At 43.5% G+C, this 21,407-nt stretch overlaps 1 protein-coding gene across 2 annotated transcripts in view; it reads right to left on the bottom strand.

Annotated features, from left to right (window-relative positions):
- Positions 1 to 7,323: 7,323 nt before the first annotated feature.
- Positions 7,324 to 21,407, bottom strand: part of SLC25A16 (solute carrier family 25 member 16) — a 29,549-nt gene continuing 15,465 nt past the window's right edge. For both annotated transcript variants that reach the window (XM_040434748.1, XM_040434749.1), the window contains exons 5-10: positions 20,429 to 20,492; positions 16,439 to 16,560; positions 13,965 to 14,031; positions 10,336 to 10,498; positions 9,284 to 9,352; positions 7,324 to 8,102 (exon numbers count right to left, since the gene is read on the bottom strand). In XM_040434748.1, the coding sequence (XP_040290682.1) occupies positions 7,937 to 8,102; positions 9,284 to 9,352; positions 10,336 to 10,498; positions 13,965 to 14,031; positions 16,439 to 16,560; positions 20,429 to 20,492 (651 nt within the window). In that variant the 3' untranslated portion in view covers positions 7,324 to 7,936. The remainder of the gene's footprint in view (positions 8,103 to 9,283; positions 9,353 to 10,335; positions 10,499 to 13,964; positions 14,032 to 16,438; positions 16,561 to 20,428; positions 20,493 to 21,407) is intronic.

Here is a 21,407-nt window from a genome sequence, read left to right as displayed (position 1 = left end):
AGGAACTAGGATGGTTGGTGAACCAGAGAAAGTCAAATCTTGTACCTTCCAGCACTATCCAGTTTTTAGGTGTCATCCTGGACTCCCGGGCTCAACGTACCTTCCTTCCACCAGTCAAGATCAAAAACCTTCAACTGAAGATTCGTCGGTTTCAGAACAGCAGGTCCTGTCCCATAAGAGAAGCCATGAGCATCCTGGGTCTTCTTTCGTCTTGCATCCCGTCCGTTCCCTGGAGCCAGTCCCACTTTCGATCTCTTCAGTTATGGATCCTCAGATCTTGGGACAGACGACAGTCCTCACTGAATCGCAAGGTTCTGATCCCTCCTGCGGTGAAGGCATTCCTGAACTGGTGGAAATGTACAGCCAACCTGTCCTTGGGAGTCGCCTGGGAGAAGACCCCCTACATCCAAGTTCTTACGGATGCAAGCGAAAAAGGATGGGGTGCGTAAGTGGGAGATCACTTCTTTCAGGGTTCCTGGATTCCGATAACCCGCTCCCAATCTTCCAACTTCAGGGAGCTGGAAGCGGTCCGAAAAGCTCTGGAAGCGGCAGAAGTCCTCCTTGTGGGTCATCACATAAAAATACTTTCCGACAATACGACGACGGTAGCGTACCTTTCTCATCAGGGAGGCACGAGATCGGAGAAGCTGATGTCCATCGCAAGAAAAATCTTCGCCTGGGCAGAGTCCCGCGTGAGGTCCATCTCCGCAATTCATATGAAAGGGATACTAAACGTGGAGGCAGACTATCTCAGTCGCCAGTTGATAGACCATACCGAATAGTCTTTGAATCAGGACGTGTTCCAGGCTCTGGTGGAAAAGTGGGGCACTCCACAGGTGGACCCGTTTGCCTCCAAGAAGAACGCAAAGGTGCCGACATTTTGTTCATTGAACCCTCGAGACAACCCTTGGGCTCTAGATGCACTCACGATTCCTTGGGACTGGGATCTCTGCTACGCATTCCCACCCTTGCCTCTGCTTCCCAGGATAATTCAAAAGCTCAACCTAGAAAACCCGACTGATCCTGATAGCTCCCTATTGGCCGAAAAGGAGCTGGTTCCCTTCCTTAAAGAACCCATCGATAGAGGACCCATGGCCTCTTCCCTCCTGGAGGGACCTTCTTCATCAAGGGCCGATACTCCACCCAAACTCGAGTTTCCTCAAGTTATCTGCTTGGATCCTGAAGTCCAGAGGTTGAAATCCCAAGGGCTTTCCGATCAGGTGATTTCTACCCCAGAAGCAAGTAGGAAGAAAGTTACCTTCTCTATATATCTGAAGATCTGAAAGCGGTTTTGTTCCTGGAGCGGCAGTTCTGCCCCAAATCTAGAGCCTCCCAATTTCCAGAAGATCTTAGATTTCCTCCAGCAGGGACTTGAATTGGGTCTCAGGTCTTCCACCCTGAAGGTACAAGTCTCAGCCCTAGCCTGTTTTTTTGATCAAGATCTAGCCAATCATCACTGGATCAGAAGATTTATGAGAGCTGCTTCTCGACTTCATCCCTCTCTGAAAACCAGGATCCCCAATTGGGACCTCAATACGGTGCTCACAGGCTTGACCCTCGCCCCGTTCGAGCCCTTAGCTAGTTGTTCTACCAAACATCTTTTTCTAAAAACAGCTTTTTTGGTGGCCATCACGTCCGCAAGACGGTTAGGCGAGATTCAAGCTCTATCAATTCAGGAACCCTATCTCCGATGATCGAATTGTCCTTAAATTAGATCCAGGGTTTTTACCTAAGGTAGTATCGGATTTCCACCGTAACCAGGAGATAGTATTACCTTCCTTTTGCAGTAATCCCTCTAATGATAGGGAGTCTAGCTTCCATTCCCTGGATGTGAGACGCTCAGTCCTGCGATATCTCGAGGTATCTAAAGATTTCCGTAAATCCAATAACCTTTTTGTCCTATTCTCAGGTAAGAATAAGGGTCTAAAAGCCTCCAGGTCCTCCTTAGCTCGGTGGATCAGGGATTCCATTTCCTATGAGTCTCAAGGCCTTTCTTGCCCCACAAATCTGAGAGCCCACTCTACCCGAGCTATGTCCTCCTCCCAAGCCGAGCGGGCAGGAGCTTCCCTTGATGATATCTGTAAAGCTGCTACCTGGTCTAGCATTCACACCTTCACTAAGCACTATAGGTTAGACCTATCCAGTTCACACCTGTCTTTTGGACGTAAGGTCCTTCAGGCGGTCGTCATCCCCTAGGCTATAATTTTTTATATCTCCTCGTAGCCGTTGTGGTGATGAGGTGGAAAGCCGGAATTAGACTTACCGGTAATTCAGTTTCCACGAGATCACCACGACGGCACGTATTTTCCCTACCCCTTATTAAGTTTCCTGGGGAGGTTATGAAGTAATACCCTCTTGATTGGTTATGTTTTTTGTTCTCACCACTTATTTTGTCTCTGTAATTTTGGACAGAGACAAAATGGTGGTTGGTGGTGGGAGGGGGGGGGGAATTTAAACCCTCTCTCTGTTCCTGCCCCTACAGAGGTCAGGGGTCAATCTCCTCATAGCCGTCGTGGTGATCTCGTGGAAACTGAATTACCGGTAAGTCTAATTCCGGCTTTTGCGGACCCGGAAGTGCGGATCCGCAATTCCGTGTCCGTGCTGCCCCATAGGAATGAATGGGTCCGCAATTCCGTTCCGCAAAATGCAGAATGAAATTGCGGACGTGTGAATGGAGCCTAAAAGGACACTATAGTCCCAGAACCAGTACAGTTTAATATAGTGGTACTGGTGTCTATAGCCTGTTCCTGCAGAGAACAGACACTGTGCAGTACTGGTGGTAAAGGAGCACTATAGTGCCAGGAAAACAAACTCATTTTCCTGGCACTATATAGTTGTTAGGAGTGGGGCACCCTCGTGTCCCCCTCCCACTGGGCTGAAGGGGTTAAAACCCCTTCAGCCACTTACCTTTCTCCAGCGACGGCACTGGGAACTCTTCTCCCCGATCCTACTCTCAGCTGCGAATGTGCATGCGCACGCATTCAAAACTATGTTCCGCGTCTTCCCACTGTAATTTTCACAGTGAGAATCGCAGAAGCACCTCTAGAGGCTGTCAGGGAGACCGCTACAAGAATCTGGATTAACCCTAAGGGAAACATAGCAGTTCTTTTAATTTAAATGCTGAGAAAGGGGTGGAACATGATATGGGCAGATTATCTGATAAGGGGGGGCGGCAATTTTTATCTTGCCTAGGGCGGCAAAATTCCTTGCATTAGCCCTGGTCCCGGTACATTGCGGCAAACCCGCGCGAGTAGGTACGCAATTGCAGTCAGTTTTGCGTTCCGTTTTTATCGCGCGGGTGCAATGTGTCTTGCACACGCGTGATAAAAAACTGACTGTGGTACCCAGACCTGAACTTCTTCACAGAAGTTCAGGTTTGGGTTCAAGGTTGTGTAGATTGTATTATTTTCCCTTATAACATGGTTATAAGGGAAAATAATAGCATTCTGAATACAGAATGCTTAGTACAATAGGGCTGGAGGGGTTACAAAAAAATAAAAAATAATTTAACTCACCTTAATCAACTTGTTCGCGCAGCCCAGCATCTCTTCTGTCTTGTTCTGTGAGGAATAGGACCTTTGATGACGTCACTACGTTCATCACATGGTCCATCACATGAACCATCACTATGGTAAAAGATCACGTGATGAGCGTAGTGAAGTCCTATTCCTCATAGAACAAGACAGAAGAAATGCCGGCTGCGCGAACAAGTGGATTAAGGCGAGTTAAATTATTTATTTATTTTAACCCCTCCAGCCCTATTTTACTAAGCATTCTGTATTCAGAATGCTATTTTCCCTTATAACCATGTTATAAGGGAAAATAATAATGATCGGGTCCCCATCCCGATCATCACCTAGCAACCATGCATCCGCACTTGCTTGCGATTTTCACGCAACCCCATTCATTTCTATGGGGCCTGCGTTACGTTAAAAACGCACAAAGAGGAGCATGCTGCGATTTTCACGCAACGCACAAGTGATGCGTGAAAATCACTGCTCATGTACACAGCCCCATAGAAATGAATGGGTCCAGATTCAGTGGGGGTGCAATGCGTTCACCTCACGCATTGCACCCGCGCGGAAATCTCGCCCGTGTGAAAGGGGCCTAACAGTAACGCCCCTGTTGCTCCTAGAGGCTCATTTGCATATATTAGAACAATTTTTCTCAGCAATACAGGCAGACAATGGGACCAACACAGATGCCTTCACATGCAGCAGGTCAGCCAGTGTCATAGGTACAAAACTGCTGACAGAGGCCCTTTAAGTTCCTTTTGAAGTTATTGGTTTATTAGAGAAATCATCTGACAGACTCCCTTTAAAAGTAGATTTCCAATCAATTCTTGAAATTTGTCATATACAGTGAAGCAGTTTTATTTACTTAAAGATAGATTGGCGTTTTTCTGGCAGTTTATGTGCAGCAGCCAGGACGTGCAGCCATGTTAGTGGTCATAGAATCTGTTAACCTGTCGGCATGTTCAACCCCAATACCATGGTGCGGTTTTACAGTCACAACCAATATGGCTGCATTTCCTGTTATGAGCTCTGCAAAAATGCCCCTGCAATAAAACAGAAAAATGCATTGTAGCTTTGGCCTTAATTTGTACATTTATATTTGATAACGACACCATGAAACAGACAAATGAATTGTCAATTCAAGAAGCGGCTACAGATCAGTCTGTGAAATGGAGATCAAGAATAGGAACTTACAAAGGCTTTCCATATCATTTTGATTTTTGGAAGCCCCAAATTTATCTGGCAAGTATGGAATGAGTTCCCCAATAATGTCTGGCAGAGATGCTCTTAGGAAACTTTGGACCCTCCTCTAAAAGCTCAGCATTTCCTACCTGAATATATGGAAAATAGTATTTCGAGCCTGGACAACCTGAAGCAAGGAGTGAAATGTTGCTTTTCAGCAGGAGTCTTCCCCTTTGACCTGTAATCTTCTCCTACTACAGAACTGGGTATTCTCTGAAATTAGTGCTGAAAATAATTGTGCTTACATGCATAATACTACGGTACAAAAGACTGTCAAAGCAGTCGTACGGAACTTAAATACTTATGACCTATCCTCACCATAGGTCATCAATCTGATCAGTGGGGGGTCCATCTGGTGGCACCCTTGACAATCAGCTGATTGAAGGGGCTGCAGCACTCGGGCAAGCCCTGCAGCCTCTTCGTACTACACCAAGCACAGTGCCATGCATTGTATAGTGGCCGTACTTCGTATTGCAGCTCAATCCTATTCGCTTGGATAGGGCTGAGCTGCTCATAGGCCATGTGAATGGTGGCGGGGAAGAAGAGACTGGTGCTCACCTGAACTTTACTACCACCTCTTCAAACACCAGATTGGTGATGTCCAACTCCCAGCACCTTCACCAATCAGAATGGGACATCAATATTGAAACTGCTGTGTGCAGGAGGACTGAGGGTCCTTTTATACAGTCAGGTCCTGCCCATAATGAGCACTGAACAATGATCTAGGAAGTCCACTAGCGATCCCCATTTACATGTATCAATCATTGGTACCGTGTCCGAACAACTGTTAGGATAGGCTCACACAGCTGGACCCCGTTGACTATATTGGGATCGGACCGATTTCTGGCAGTTTCTGGCACTTACGCCAGCAGTATCTGGCTAGGCTGGACTGCGGCGAGTTCCGTCGGGTCCGTTTAATGCAAGTGTGAACCTACCCTTAGTGCGAGGAGTCCGGGCACATAGTTTCATTATTGTGGGCAGCACATCCCTGTTCACATAAGGGAATGTGATGCAGATAACTGATGATTTTATGTACCCATGTAATATATGCGATCGGCTGACAAACGAGCATCTTGTCACTTGCCGGCTGATTGTTGGGCGCCTATACATGCGGGAAAGATTGGGATGCATGTTTGCAGAAATATTTGTTTGCCCAATCTTCCGCCCACGTAAAGGGCCTTAAGATGGTCATTCAAAGAATGTAAGGTTTTCTATATCTGTCCACAGAAATTAAAAGGACACAAACACCTTTGTGGATTTTCATTGGTTTGGCTGGCACCAAGGCTGGCTTATACGCATTAAAGTCGGATTATTGGAAGCAGAACAGTGACCTGCTGTCTGTCAATCATTTGCTCTAAGCCAGTCTTAGAGATTCTGACTGGTGAAATGTCATAGACATAAATAGTGCCTGTCCATAATGGTAAACTCATTGACACTTAGGGTAGATGTCATAAGGAAGGACTGCATCAGTTCAGCTGCAGGACGCCTTAAAGTGCCGATCTTGCAATGATGCTTCAGTACAGAAAGGGTAGGTTCACACTTGTGTTTTAACAGATTCAACTGCCGTTCACCGCTGGATCCCATGGAGATCTGGCCAGAGTAAAAACTGTCTCATGCAATGGTTTTTGTCTGTCCGAGACCCAGCACTCATAATAAAACCGGCTAGATACTATTATAGATAATGGGGTGCAGCAGTGAACGGCAGTGTACAGCTAGGCTGGATCCAGTGAACTCCAGCAGAGCAACGCAAGTGTGAACCTACCCTAAGGCCCTTTTCACACGGACGAGTATTCCTCACGGATGCGATGCGCGAGTTGAACGCATTGCACCTGCACTGAATCCCGACCCATTCATTTCTATGGGGCTGTTCACATGAGCGGTGATTTTCACGCATCACTTGTGCGTTGCGTGAAAATCGCAGCATGCTCTATATTCTGCGTTTTTAACGCAACGCAGGCCCCTTAGAAGTGAATGGGGTTGCGTGAAAATCGCAAGCAAGTGCGGATGCGGTGCGATTTTCACGCACGGTTGCTAGGAGACCCGATCATTATTATTTTCCCTTATAACATGGTTATAAGGGAAAATAATAGCATTCTGAATACAGAATGCATAGTAAAATAGGGCTGGAGGGGTTAAAAAATAAATAAATAATCTTTTACCATGGTGATGGACCATGTAATGAACGGAGTGACGTCACCACAGGTCCTGTTCCTCCACACAGCTAAGATGAAGACAGAAGAGATGCCGGGCTGCGCGATCAAGTGGATTAAGGGGAGTTAAATTATTTTATTTATTTTTTAACCCCTCCAGCCCTATTTTACTATGCATTCTGTATTCAGAATGCTATTATTTTCCCTTATAACATGGTTATAAGGGAAAATAATAGCAATCTACAGAACACCGATCCCAAGCCCGAACTTCTGTAAAGAAGTTCGGGTTTGGGTACCAAACATGCGCCACTTTTCTCACACGAGTGCAAAACGCATTACAATGTTTTGCACTCGCGCAGAAAAATCGTGCATGTTCCCGCAACGGACCCACACATTTTCCCGCAACACCCGTGTGAAAGAAGCTTAACAGACACCCTGCTGCCAACAAGAATAGTGGCAAAGGAGCAGCCACCTAACAGAGATGTCCTATACATTTATACACACACACACACCCCTATAGAACAAATAAAGAATAGCAAGTGTACATGTATTGTGCCAGTGATAACATATTACATGATGCTCTCAGTAGTGAAAATAAATAATAATCGTAATTTTTTCTCAAAGTGAAGATTGCGACCACTATTTCTGATTTATTACACCAGAAAGACTTGATCTGAAACGGAGTGCAAACTGCATACTGACACATGTACAATACCTGTGAAGACCGTGTCGATGACACGTTACGCAAATAGATTAAATCTCTTCTGTAAATGTAATCAGCCAGCTGAATTTTTCTATTCTGATATTATTTCCAGGAGATGCATCATAAATATAATTCGACATCTTTATAAAAATCACTCTAAAAAGGCTGTATCTTACAAAACAGAAAGTCATATTATTTACAATGGTGTTCAAATGCAAAATCTGAAGCATCCTATGCAATGGATCAATGCAGCAGCTGGGGAAACGTGCTCAATGTATTGCCTGCAGCTAATTACACTGTACAGACCACTGCGCTGTAGCTGAAGATCAGACCGTCTGGTTTAGGTGCAGGACCTGTCGCATAAACTCATAGGTGGTGAAGGCTACAGACTGGGATGGGATGCAGCGGATGTAGTTGAGAGATAAGCCTCGGTATAGCCCCCTCCTTATGCCGTGCTGTTTGTAGACGTATTTAAGGGTCTGTAACATGGTCCTGGAAAAAAGTTATTAAAGACACGTTATATACAGTTACAGTCTGTATACGGCGCTACAGAACATGCTGGTGCTATAGAAGTGAATAAGATGGTTGGCAAACACAAATTTATTTTGTAGCATTAAAGGGGTCGTGTCACTTCAGCAAATGGCATTTATTATGTAGAGAAAGTTGATACAAGGCACTTACTAATGTATTGCGATTGTCCATATTGCCTCCTTTGCTGGCTGGATTCATCTTTCTGTGGCAATATCCATGGCTACGACCACCCTACAATCTTATTATTTTATTTACGATTTTGGATTTTTCAATTTATACAAAAATAAACATGGAATATCAGCAGCGGATGCAATAATGGGTACAAGTAATGTATTTGGACCTGTAGAAATGTATCTAGACATTTTCCAGAACTAATAGTACAAGTTACATGTCAAGGCCCATTCATCCATGTTTTTATATTAACAGTAACTACCCCACCCCTAAACCATCCCACCCATCCTGGCGATAAAACGGACACAGCAACCACAAGACCACCTTAAAAGCTAGTAGCGGTGGTCCTGCTTGCACACTATAGGAAAAGTCGCCGGCCTCTCTAGTGGCTGGGGCCGTGGGAGAGTGCACAGGACAGCACTTTTCCCCTATAGTCCACCACTGAAAGACTGCAGGGTGCTCATAACCCCTGGAAACGAGCAGTGTATTATGTGATGGAAAAATGAATCAAGCCAGTAAAGGAGGCAATGTGGACAATCACAATACATTAGTAAGTGTCTTGTATTAACTTTCTCTACATGATAAATGCCAATTGCTGAGGAGAGACAATCCCTTTAATGTTACAAAATAAATCAGTGTTTGCCAACCATCTTATAAATACGGATACCTTCATGCTCCTGCTTTGCAGTGTATATCACAGGGGCTTAAGATCAGTTGGGAGCTATTGGCATCTTGGAATAAAACCGTAGGAGTCACATATATTCATTTGGAGCAACATGAAATATAGAAGGCACTTGCAGCACACCAGACTGTGGACTGACCATGGACGCTGGCAAGCAGTAGCTGTTGGCGCAAATGGCACATTTGTGCCTATTTTAGTTGCCATCTGGAGCTCTGTATTATGTGAAAGGCTGCCAGGTAGTGAAATATAATGGATCATGCCATGTACTGCAAGTCATGTAATTACTTACCGGCACTTTTCATTGTCTGGTAGAATAGCCGCCAACTGCATTCTCCGCCGTGTAACGTCCAATGGATAACTGTAGGGATCAAGGAGAGTAATGACTGTACCTAATGCAGATCGCAGGAGCATCTTCTAGTATTTAGGGCAATACTGGTCAGCCTTCCTCACATGTAGCTTTCTGATGGGGCCGAAGGCTGGTCACATTCAGCCAGAAAAGTGTCATTCACCAAAGTCACCCACAATACCTTCATGAAATCCTGTAAGTGTCATCCAGAAGGGGTTGTCACATTATAGACATAGGTGGCATATCACAGGGGGCCGACTGTGACCTCACCAATTGCTACAAGAAAAAGCACTGCTTTGTCTTCTGTTGGCCTGCTCTGAAAAGGGGGGCAGACAGGAGATGAAGAGGCATGGTGCGTCCTAAGTGCTGTTGCCGGTTTGCTCTAGCAATTAACAGGGACACAGTGGTCCGAAATTGGCAGCAGGGGTCACAGCCGACCAGACATTGGCAGCATATTCGTGTGAAATGCCACCTTTGTCTTATATCACCAACTACGTAGATCCTTTGTAGTCCAGATTCTAATTTCCTGCTGTGAACTGCACTGCATTAAGTGCAGAGGAGGAGCATTATTAAGGCGCTTACTGTGCAGCTCTTGATATCCCCTGCGCCGCCGAAGGATGCGCCCAATTTATGACTAGGTGCACACTTCAGAGTATCCTCCTGCAGTCCGCGCGCCTAAACAGAAATCTATGATATCTCAGAGCTGCCGTAGATTTCCGGCTTCATTTGTGCCAGAAAACCGGCGTGAACGAAGATAAGTTTGTCGGGGATGCTTGCCGTGCTCCCTTTCTGAAATGTGGCCAGGGTGGTGTAAAATACAAGAGGTGCGACAATTCTAGAATGAGCTTGTTTCAAGGGAGGAACACACTGAGACTCAATGCCAGAAGTAGGTTTATGTACTTTTTAAAAACGGAATCTTATAGTTCACTGGGAATGAAATCTATTTGCCTTCTTACTACTGCTTGGATGTCACCTTGAAGTAGAAGATAACTTACGAAATGGTCTGGGCAATCGCTCCGGCTACTCCACCACATAACAAGCTAGCAGGTGTTTTCAAGACCCAAATATCTGGGTTGTCGGAAGAAGGTTTTCCCAATAGCTCTGGGAAGTGTCGCAGTCCATTGGTCTTCAAGGTTTCAAAGGTAAAAAATGAAAATCCTGTGAAATGAAAAAGATATTTACACTGGGCAAATACCAAAGTCACAAAAAAAAAAAAACTCCCTAAAGGTCTAAAATATAAGGATACAATCATGGAGCTTTAATCAGCAATGTACAGGAAAATCAATGTGAGGGAACACACGTAATATCTTAAAAAGTAAAATCATTCAACTCCTTTGAGAGATCCTGCAGTGTACTGTCATGACCGCTACCTGTGCAGAAGATGAAAAAGATCAGAACATTGCTTGGATAAGAGCAAATTGTACCAAGCATGGTGAGCTTCACACTGAGTGAACAAGGCTCATCAGACACAAGGTCATTGTAAGGCCTCATGCACACGACTGTTGTTCACTGAAGTGCACACTTCAATGGGGCCGCAAAAGATGGCAACAGCACTCTGTGTACTGTCCGCATCCATTGCTCCGTTCCGTAGCCCCACAAAAAAATAAATAGCATGTCCTATTCTTGTCCGTTCTGCGGACAATAGGCATTTCTACAATGGGCCGCCCGTTCTGCAAATTGCGGAAGGCACACTGGCGGCTTCTGTGTTTTGCGGATCCGCAAAAAACGGAACGGTCGTGTGCATGAGGCCTAAGCTGAATACAAATGTTGATGTCAGAGGAGATCCTGATCCTTTTTGTTCTTCCAGGAGATAAATCACCTCCCGAGCTACTGTCTGGCTGTAGGTTTCTTTTTCCACATTTTTTCAGGTTACACCCACAAACTTAAATGTATTTTATGTAATAGACCAACACAAAGTAGCAAATGTGTGAAGTGAAAAGAAAGGGATACATGGTTTTCAAAATTTTTAATAAAAAAAAATCTGGAACGTGTGGCATGTATTTGTATTCAGCTCACCTGGGTCAATACTTTGTAGGATCACCTTTTGCTGCAATTACAGGTGCAAGTCTTTTGGCGTATGTCTCTACAAGCTTTGCACATCTAGAGGCTGAACTTTTTGCCCATTCTTCTTTGCAAAATAGCTCAAGCTCAGTCAGATTGGATAGAGCGCATCTGAACAGCAATTCTCAAATCTTGCCACAGATTCTCAATGGGATTTAGGTCTGTACATTGACTGGGCCATTCTAACACATGAATATGTTTTGATCCAAACCATTCTTTTGCCGCCTCTACCAGGTTTTCTTCCAGGACTGCCCTGTATTTAGCTCCATCCATCTGCTAATCAACTCTGAGCAGCTTCCCTGTGCTTGCTAAAGAAAAGCATCCCTACAGCATGATGCTGCCACCACCATGTTTCACAGTGGGCATGGTGTATTCAGGCTGATGTGCAGTGTTAGTTTTCCGCCACACACAACATTTTGCATTTAGGCTAAAAAGTTTGGTCTCCTCTTACCAGAGCACCTTCTTACACATGTCTGCTGTTTCCCCTACATGGCTTGCTTTCAAAAATGGCTTTCTCGCCACTCTTTCATAAAGGCCAGATGTGGAGTACAGGACTAATAGTTGTCCTGTGGACAGATTCTCCCACCTGAGCTGTGGATATCTGCAGCTCCTCTAGAGTGATCATGGGCCCCTTGGCTGCTTATCTTATTAGTTTTCTCCTTGTCTGGGCTGTCAGCTTAGGTGGATGGCCATGTCTTGGTAGGTTTGCAGTTGTGCCATACTCCTTCCATTTTCGGATGATGGATTGAACAGTGAGATGTTCAGAGCTTAGAATCTATATATATATATATATATTTATTTTTTTTTATAACCCAATCCTGCCTTACACTTCTTCACAACTTTATCCCTGACCTGTCAGGTGTGTTCCTTGGATTTTTATGATGCTGTTTGATTATTAATGTTCTCTAACAAACCTCTGAGGCCTTCACAAAACAGCTGTAGTTATACTGAGAATACATTACAGACAGATGGACTCCATTTCCTTATTAGGCGACTTCTGAAGGCAATTGGTAGCACTGGATTTTATTTAGGTGTATCCGAGTACAGGGGGCTGAACACAAATGCATGCCACTCTTCAGATTTGTATTTATTCAAAATTTAGAAAACAATGTGTCATTGTCTTTTTGCTTTACACATACAGTACTTGCTACTTTGTGAATAAAAATACCTTTTTCCCATTTTTAAAACATTTCAGTATAAAAAATAAAAACAAAATCCAAAAATAAAAATGGCAACCCTATGCATCACAAAAAAGCTTCAAATTATTTACAGTACCAAGTTATGGCTTTCAAAACGCATGTACAATAAAAAAAATATAAGTCTGGTTAGGAAGGAGGGTAAGTAACCTGGTGCTGAAACGGTTAATCGTATTACCGTATTTTTCGCCCCATAAGACGCATTTTCCACCCTCAAAAGTGGGGGGGGGGGGGGGGGGGGGGGAAATGCCCCTGAGTCTTATGGGGCGAATACTAATGAAGTGCTTCCATTTTGGAAGCGCTCATTAGTACCGGAGGACCAGGAAGCGGTGAAGGCTCTGTACTCACCGCTTCCTGGTCCTCAGCTGTCGGCTGTGCAGGCTGCGTGCAGCGTGAGGGCGCTCTGTGACCTCACGCTGTGCGCGCCGGGTCACAGCACAGCAGACAGAGGAGGAGGAAGACCGAGCGCGCTGGAGGTGGGTAGTGGCGGTGTCCAGGAGCAGTGTTTTTTTTTTTTTTTTTATTTGCTCTGTGGCAGTGGGGGCATCTAAAATGGCATGAGGGCTCATAACTGGCATGGGGGTCTGATCTGAGGTCTTACTGGGGTCTTATTAACATTGGGGATCTGATCTGAGGTCTGATTGGGGCTGTCAGATGAGGTCTGATTAACATTGGGGATCTGATTGCTGGCCTGATCTGAGATCTAATGAAAAATATTTTTTTGTTATTGTACTCCTGTAAAACCTAGGTGCATCTTATGGGCGAAAAATACGGTATTTCATTTCACAGAGATAAGGTATAAAGGAAAGATCTGCACATGTTCTGCGTTTTTGACTGCACCTCGTTTTAGCTCACTATCACTGCTGGAAACCAATGACCAAACACTGACTGTGTGAATAAGGTCTCAGTGTCTGATTGGCAGGATTCTGACAGCAGGGGCCCCTACCAATCACTAGAACAGGGGCCTGTACTCCTCATTTGCATGTGGTGGTCACGTATACACCCTGCCACTTCATTCAGCTCTATGGGTCTACTGGACATTGCGAGCGCTTGTATTCGGCCATCTCTGGCAGTCCCATAGAGCTGAATGGAAGCGTATCCGCTGCGCCATTCCAACGGGGAGCACGGGCCCTGGAGGTCAGAACCCCAGCAACCAGACACTTATCTAACCCCTACAGTGCGAACAGGGGATAAGTTACCTTAATGGAACAACACCTTTAAGGTATATAGGCAACTTAAGTCAGTAGCCCAGAAAGAGTTCCCAGTATATATGCAGACTGCAATGTGTGAGCAATGAAAGAAAATTATAGAAATTTCCTAATAATTATTACTAGTCTTTATAATTAGAGGTTTCCAGAGTAACATACCAGCATAAGGAGCCATTCCCACAATGGTAGGTAGAAGTCCTCTGTAATAACCACGAAATCCTCCTTCCTGCAATAAGTAAAAATTAGACCCAAAAGCATTTCCCCCCCGGAAGCAGCCATGGCGAAACACGTGATGGGGCACAACTCCCTCCCTAGAGGATACATAAGTAATATGTACAGTATGTAGTACTGCAAGTGTTTTTGGTGTGTGTAATAAACATAGAATATGCTTACATATTAGATGTATTACTGACTATGTTGTATCTGTGACATCCCATTGCGAGGCTTTTTTCATTACTTATCATGGGATATGGATACCTCAGGGGGTTTCACTTATTGTATGTAATTATTTTTACCTTGATCTAAAAAGGCAGTATTTTGTCTATAATGTTTGTATACACTTGTGTTCTGTATAGTTTGTTTCTAGGTGTGTTTTGACTTTTTATGGGTCCTATACAGCACTTTACATTTTTGCCTTTTTGTACATAGGTGTAGAATTGAAATTAGAACACTATGATCACTGGAAGGGCCTCATCTGAGACCCCCACTGATCTTGAGAATTGAAGGGATGCAGCTTTAAAACTAGGGGGGGGGGGTGTCTTACAGGTCAGACCACAACCAAAGTCATGACGTATGCCATCACCTTATAAGATGGGAATGCCCCTCTAAAGGGGGTCTAAATAAATAAGAAAGAACGGTAAACTACACGAGAGCATTTACTGCTCACACTGATGAAAAGTCTGAGGGGACAGGTTAAGGGCTCATGCACACGGCCGTAAGTGTTTTAAGGTCAACAAAACATGGATCCCGGGCAGAGAGCATGCTGACAATTTTTTTTTATTTTTTACTTTCGATAGACATGTCCAATCCTTGTCCACAAAACGGACAAGAATAGGACATGTTCTATTGTTTTTCGGGGCCGCGTAACGGACTTACAGATGCAGACAGCACAGGGGTGTTCTGTCCCCATCTTTTGCGGCCCCAATGAGATGAATGGGTCTGCATCCTTTAATTCATCTCAATAATGCCTTGTGCATGAGCCCTAAAGCTTCACAATGACTTCAATGCAAGCAGCGCAGAGGTCATGGCTATAACTTACAGTTCATAGTGTAAATGAGAGAAAAAGCGAAAAAACAAAAATGGGTTTCGTATTAAAAGGAAAAAAAAAACACAATAAACGCAACCATAATTTGTACCAATATTAACCCCTTCCTGATGCAGCCATTTTCCACTTTTTACTTCCCGCGTTCCAAGAGCCAAAACCTTTTTATCTCTATTCAAGAAGCTGTACGAGGTCTTGTTTTTTGCAGGACAAGCTCTAATTTCAGATTTCACACAATGGGCGCGGTGGACTCAGTTCTGCCACTGTTTTGTGTGTTTCGCTTTTATGCTGTTGTCAAACTTACATGTGAACTTTATTCTACAGGTCAGTATGATTATAGTGATGCACAAAAAAAAAAAAAAGATAGAGATATATATATATATATATATATATATATATATATATATATATATATTATATATATATATATTAAACTTTCTTAAAAAATGAACTTCGAAACAAATTCTTTGAATTGCCATAACTTTTTTAGATTTCTGCCTGCACAAGGCTACATTCACATGAACGTATTTTGTTTCCGTGTCCGTTCAATTTTTTTTTTTTGCAGATAGGATACAGACCTATTCATTTCCATGGCTCCGCAAAAAACGAGGACAGCAAACAGTGTGCTATTCGCATCCGTATGTCCGTTCCGTAGCCCCGCAAAAAATAAAATTTAACATGTTCTATTCTTATCCGTTTTGCGGACAAGCATAGGCATTGTTACAATGGATCCGCCAAAAAAAAAAAAGCCATACGGACATTATCCTTTTTTTTTTTTTCGGATCGCAAAATACATACAGTCCTGTGAATGTAGCCTAACTGTGTGGAGGACTTATTTTTTTTACAGGGCGATCCTTCGTTTTCATTGATACATTTTGGCGTTTGTATATATGTTTTTGATCACTTTTGTTAAATTTTTTAAATTGTTTATTCAGTTTTATTTGTCAGTTAGTTTATTTGGCTTTATATTAATGGTAAATTCACTGTGTTCATAGGTCTTAACAACTATGGAAGGCCTGAGAGCCTTCATAAGGCCCCGGGCTACGATTGCAATCGAATAGCTCTCGTGATCTCATTATAGGGGGCTGTTCAGTCATGGGGAGCAATATGCCCCTGGAAAGTAACTGCTCAGAGGAAATCGTTGCAACTGGGCCACGGCACCTGAGGGGTTAAAAGTACACGATCACAGTTGTCTCCGATCGCGTACTCTGCCGGCAGAGGTCTGTAAAACAGCGGGCACCCACTAGCTAAGGAGGCAGATATGTTCCTGACCAGGCACCATCTTTAAAGACCAGACATCTGCTGTACATGTGCGGTGGATGTTGGGAAGGGGTTAAAGTATTATGGATAAATCACATTAAAAATCACTTACCTTTGTGTAAATAGTTTTGAACGTGTGTATAATGCCATTGTATCCAAGCTCTCCTTTCACTTGAAATGCAAGACGTGCTCTGACCATATCGAGTGGATAGGTACAAATGACAGCAGTGATTCCTGAAACGTCAACAGTAATTACTGAAACAGCATGACAAGTGTTTGAGACGGTCCTTTACATGCAGTTATTGTACAAGTTAGGGCCCATTTAGGCTACGTCTACACGAAGACATTTTGTTGCACTAATGTCGCGCGACAATTTTTATAATGGCAGTCTATGGTGTCGCACTGCAACATGCTGGACTGCGACGCAACAGTCGCAGAAAATCCATTCGAGAGTCGCAGTTGCCATTATAAAAATTATTGTATTGTCGCACTACAAATGTCGTCGTGTAGACGTAGCCTTATACAGGGATTGGGAATAAACCGTTCGTTCTGATTGATGCCTGCTCATTAAAGCTGCATTCGCACGCAGAGCTAATCTACTACGATTGTTCAGCCCCATACGGATTCATTTTTTTGTCGGCAGCACATCCCTGTTTACACTGGACGACGTGCTACCAACAAACGATCATGTTATGTGCTGCACAAACGAAGGATCACCCAACAAACAAGCATCTTCTCATTCGTTGGGCGATTGGCAGCACATTCACATGGAGCAATTATGAAGAATGAGCATTCGTACAAATGTTCTTTAGTAATCACAGTCCCCATAATCTGCTCATGTAAATAGGCTGTTAAAGGGTTTTAAAGAGGTTATCAAAGTTCTGTAATGCCCCATATATGCCTGGGTCCCTCACAGGAGGTTAATTTACATTGGAATGTATTAGTGTCAGATCCGGCATTAAAAATACCACAATGCCGAATCCGTCCTTCCGGTCTGCGCATGCGCAGAACGGTAAAAATGTGAAAAAAATAATAGAAACTGACGGATCGGTTCTTGCAATGCATTTGTGAGACGGATCCGCATCCGGATCCGTCTACAAATGCTGTCCGTTTGCATGCAGATTGCCTGATCCGGCAGGCAGTTCCGGCGACTGGACTGCTTGCCGGAACACTCTGCCGCAAGTGTGAAATTAGCCTGACTGCGTCTGAACAGGTCTGGACAAGCCCATTGGAATATCTCCAATATAATGCATTAATATTAAAACTGAATAGGCTTTGCATGTACTTAACCCTTTAAGGACCTCCACCGTACATGTACGGTGGAAGTCCGGTCCCTAAACATGGCGCCCGCTTGCACGTGCAGCGGGTGCCATAGCCGCCGGGTTTCTGCTATTTTAAATAGCAGAGACCCGCGGCACATGTATGCAATCAGCCATAAGGCTGATCGCATACATTTTCCCTTCCAGATGCCGTGGTCAAATGTGACCACGGCATCTGCGCAGTCCGGAAGCGGAAGTCGCGCACTTTCGCTCTGGTAACAGCGTTCCCCGGCTGGGATCGGGGAACCTGTTACATTGATCTAGTAGGCTGAAGCCTCAAGCAGGCTTCGGTGCCTATTAGATGACTATACCAATACAGGCCACTAGGTGGCAGCATTGTATTGGTATAGTGCAAATGAAGTGTTCGATTGTGTCTATATAGACATCAATGAACACAATAGGCAATCTAATGATTGGCAGTTATTGTCACCCAAGGTAAAAGTAAAAAAAAAAATTTAAAAAAAAGTTCAAATCACCTTCCCTTTCCTTAAAATAAAAATACTTACACAATTAAAAAAAATAAACATCATGGGCATCGCCGCGTGTGAAAATGCCTATACTATTAAAATGTAACAATATTAATGGCATACGGCAAATAGCGTAACGGGAAAAAAAAAATAAAGACCAATGGCCAATTTGCCATTTTTTTGTCACTTCAACTACGCAATAATTTTTTTAGAAAAAGTGATCAAAAAGTTGCACACGCTTCAAATTGGTATCACTGAAAAGAACAGATTGTCCCACAAAAAATGAGCCCTCACACAGCCCCGTACACAACTACAGAAAAGTTATAGGGGGTCAGAATATGGTTATAAAAAAAAAAAATGTTTTTCCTCAAAGTTTTTTTTTTTTTTTTCCAGTATTAAAACGCACAAAAAATTATACAAGTGTGGTATCGTTGTAACCGTACTAACCTGGAGAATGAAGATAAAAAGGTCAGTAAATGGTGCCATTAGAAAGTACAACTTGTCCTGCAAAAAAATAAGCCCTCATAAGGCTATGTGAATGGAAAAATAAAAAAGTTAGGACTATGGGGAGGCGGGGAGTTAAAAATGAAAAACGCAAAAATGGAAAATCCCAGGGTCCTTAAGAGGTTAAAATCTAGACGTGTCAGACAAATTCCGAGTTCATATTTGGAATCAGTGTGCTCATTTTAGTACAAATCACATGTTTTTGTCACAGTAGCAAAATAATTGTTGCGCGGTGTATAGAACTTGGATAACCACTTTAAAGGGTAACCGTCATGTTTTCATCAAAAAAAACTTTTTAGCACACGTTGCTGCTGCAGCAGCATTATGCATAAAGCACTCTTTAGTTTATTCACATACCAGTGTTTTCCTTGAGTTGTTCCTTTAGTTATGGCTGTTCAAACATAATGAGGACAAAATGAGGACAATATGAGGACCTTCTCAAGATGGCTCCTCTGCCAGTTCTCTGAGGCCAAAACTGCTTTCCCTATCTTCACTTACACACTTGCTGTAGCCAGCAGCTCCATGCCAGCCAATCAGATTTGAATACTGAGAGACACGCCTCCTTACTCTGAAGCCTAATGCAGACATGCAGTGTGAAGGCCCGCCCCTCTGTCTTCTTAGCCAGAGACAGACAAGCCACAGGGAGCAGTGGAAAGGGACAGGGGACATTAATGAAAGCTGTTTTTATAAGGTAATTACAGATCTTTTCACAATTATTGACAGACTCAGGTATACATGCCTAGCTCTGGTAAACTACCATATAAAATAACAAATATGACAGTTACACTTTAATATTGATGGCCTATCCCAGGGATGGTCAAACTGCGACCCTCCAGCTGTTTTAAAACTACAACTCCCAGTTTGCCCAGTCTGCCTACAGCTATCAGCCTACAGCAGGGCATGATGGGATTTGTAGTTTTACAACAGCTGGAGAGCCGCAGTTTGCCCATCACTGGTTTATCCTAATGATAGACCATCAATATCAGTTTAGCGGGGGTCCGTCTCTGCACCAATCAGTTGTTTCAGAGTAGCATCGGAACTACACAGCTCTGCTCAACGCGCGGTGGATGCTGCTTGTAACCGAAGCTGCTCCCATTCATCTCAATGAGAGCAGCGCTGCAGTTATCAGCTCCGTCCACTTCAACATGAATAGAGCTGTGTAGTTCCCACACGGAGCTACGCTGAAACGGCTGATCGGTGCGGAGGCGGACCCCGCTAAACTGATATTGATGGTCTATCCTGAGAATATAGGGGCAGATTTACTAGTACTGTCTAGAAGAAAGACTGTTAACTTAGAAGGTCTTAAACTGTGCCACAGTTATCATATTGACTAATACTGGTTGATAAATCTAGACATTTTAAAGGTGCGCCAGGCCTGAGATGGCTAACCTCCCACACGCCAGCTGTGGTAAAACTACAACTCCCAAGATGCATACTTGCTTGGCTGTTCCCAGAACTTCACAGAAATGAATGGAGCATGCTGGGAGTCGTCGTTTCACCACAGCTGGAGTGCTGGAGGTTAGCCATCGCTGGCCTAGTCTAACTTTACGCCAACTATTAGTTGGCTTGGTTTTGCTCCAAAACTGTCCACTGGAGCCTAACCCTGTGGCGGAGAAGTCACAAAAATAGTCTACATCCTTGCTTCCTCTATATGCTGAGGGTTAAGCAGTTTATGTCAACTCACGTCCAGATTAAAAATAAAATATTATTAAATGATAACCAAAGAAAATCCATATGTTTTCTTAATGTGTGCTGCAGGTGTAGTTACAAACCAGAATTACATCTGCGCCATATAATATACTGGTACTGTACCTGCCATGGAGCCAGCCATTAATCTGTGCAGAAGTTCAGATCTGCCAATTTTGGCACGCAGTAACTACAAGGTAAACATAGGCGAGTTAATTTGGCAAATCTGAGACTGAATCTGAAAATTTTTGGCATCTGTGACAAAAGGAAGCAAACAATAGGTTGTTTACTCTGAAAACAAAAAAAGTCAGGATATAGCCACACAGTAGAGTTACTTAAGGATAAAAACCTTTAGGGTTCATACACATGGTCGTTTTGTGCATTGGGGACCACAATTTAGGGAACTCAATGCACAGGCAACATCCGTGTGGATTCCGCAGACGGCTCCAGACCCATTCAACTCCGTAGTGCTTTCCTGGGGTTCTGTGCCTCCGTTCCGCACCCGACCTTCCGGATTGCGGACCCATTCAATTGAATGGGTCTGGTGCAAAAATGGCCGGGGCCCTTTCGTGTGCATGTGCCTTAAAAGGGTTCTCCAGGACTTAAAGGCTATGTACACCTTTGGCAGAATTTTTTTTTTTTATAATTGCATTGTACTGATTTTGAAATAATTTTTATATTGGTCTTTATTAAAAATATAGTGTCCTTTCTTCTGTACAGAGCTGACATGCTCTAGTAGCACCCTGTGAATTTTCTGTCTTTTAGGGACTCCTTATCTCTGCTTTCTGACAGTTTAAACAAACACTCATTATAGCCGAGTTCTTATCTTACTGATAAAAATATGGCTTAAATAAGTGTTTGACTTATAAGTAGTTTAGAGATAAAATTTATTAGATGCACAAAGCCAAAGTGAAAGTATTAGTCACACAGCTAGAAAAACAGTTAACCCTTTGTGACAGAACAGCTCAATATTTTTAATAAAGGCTAATTGAAAAAAATGATTTTTAGCCAAAAATGAGTAACATGCAATCATAAAAAAAAAAAAAATTTGCCTCCAAAAGGTGTACATAGCCCTTAAAGGGGCGGTCTCACTTCAGCAAATAGC

Source organism: Bufo bufo, chromosome 6 (genome assembly GCF_905171765.1).
Source record: "Bufo bufo chromosome 6, aBufBuf1.1, whole genome shotgun sequence".
NCBI classification, from domain to species: domain Eukaryota; kingdom Metazoa; phylum Chordata; class Amphibia; order Anura; family Bufonidae; genus Bufo; species Bufo bufo.
The sequence above is the reverse complement of the archived record's forward strand: the minus strand, read 5'-3'. Positions and strand labels throughout refer to the sequence as shown.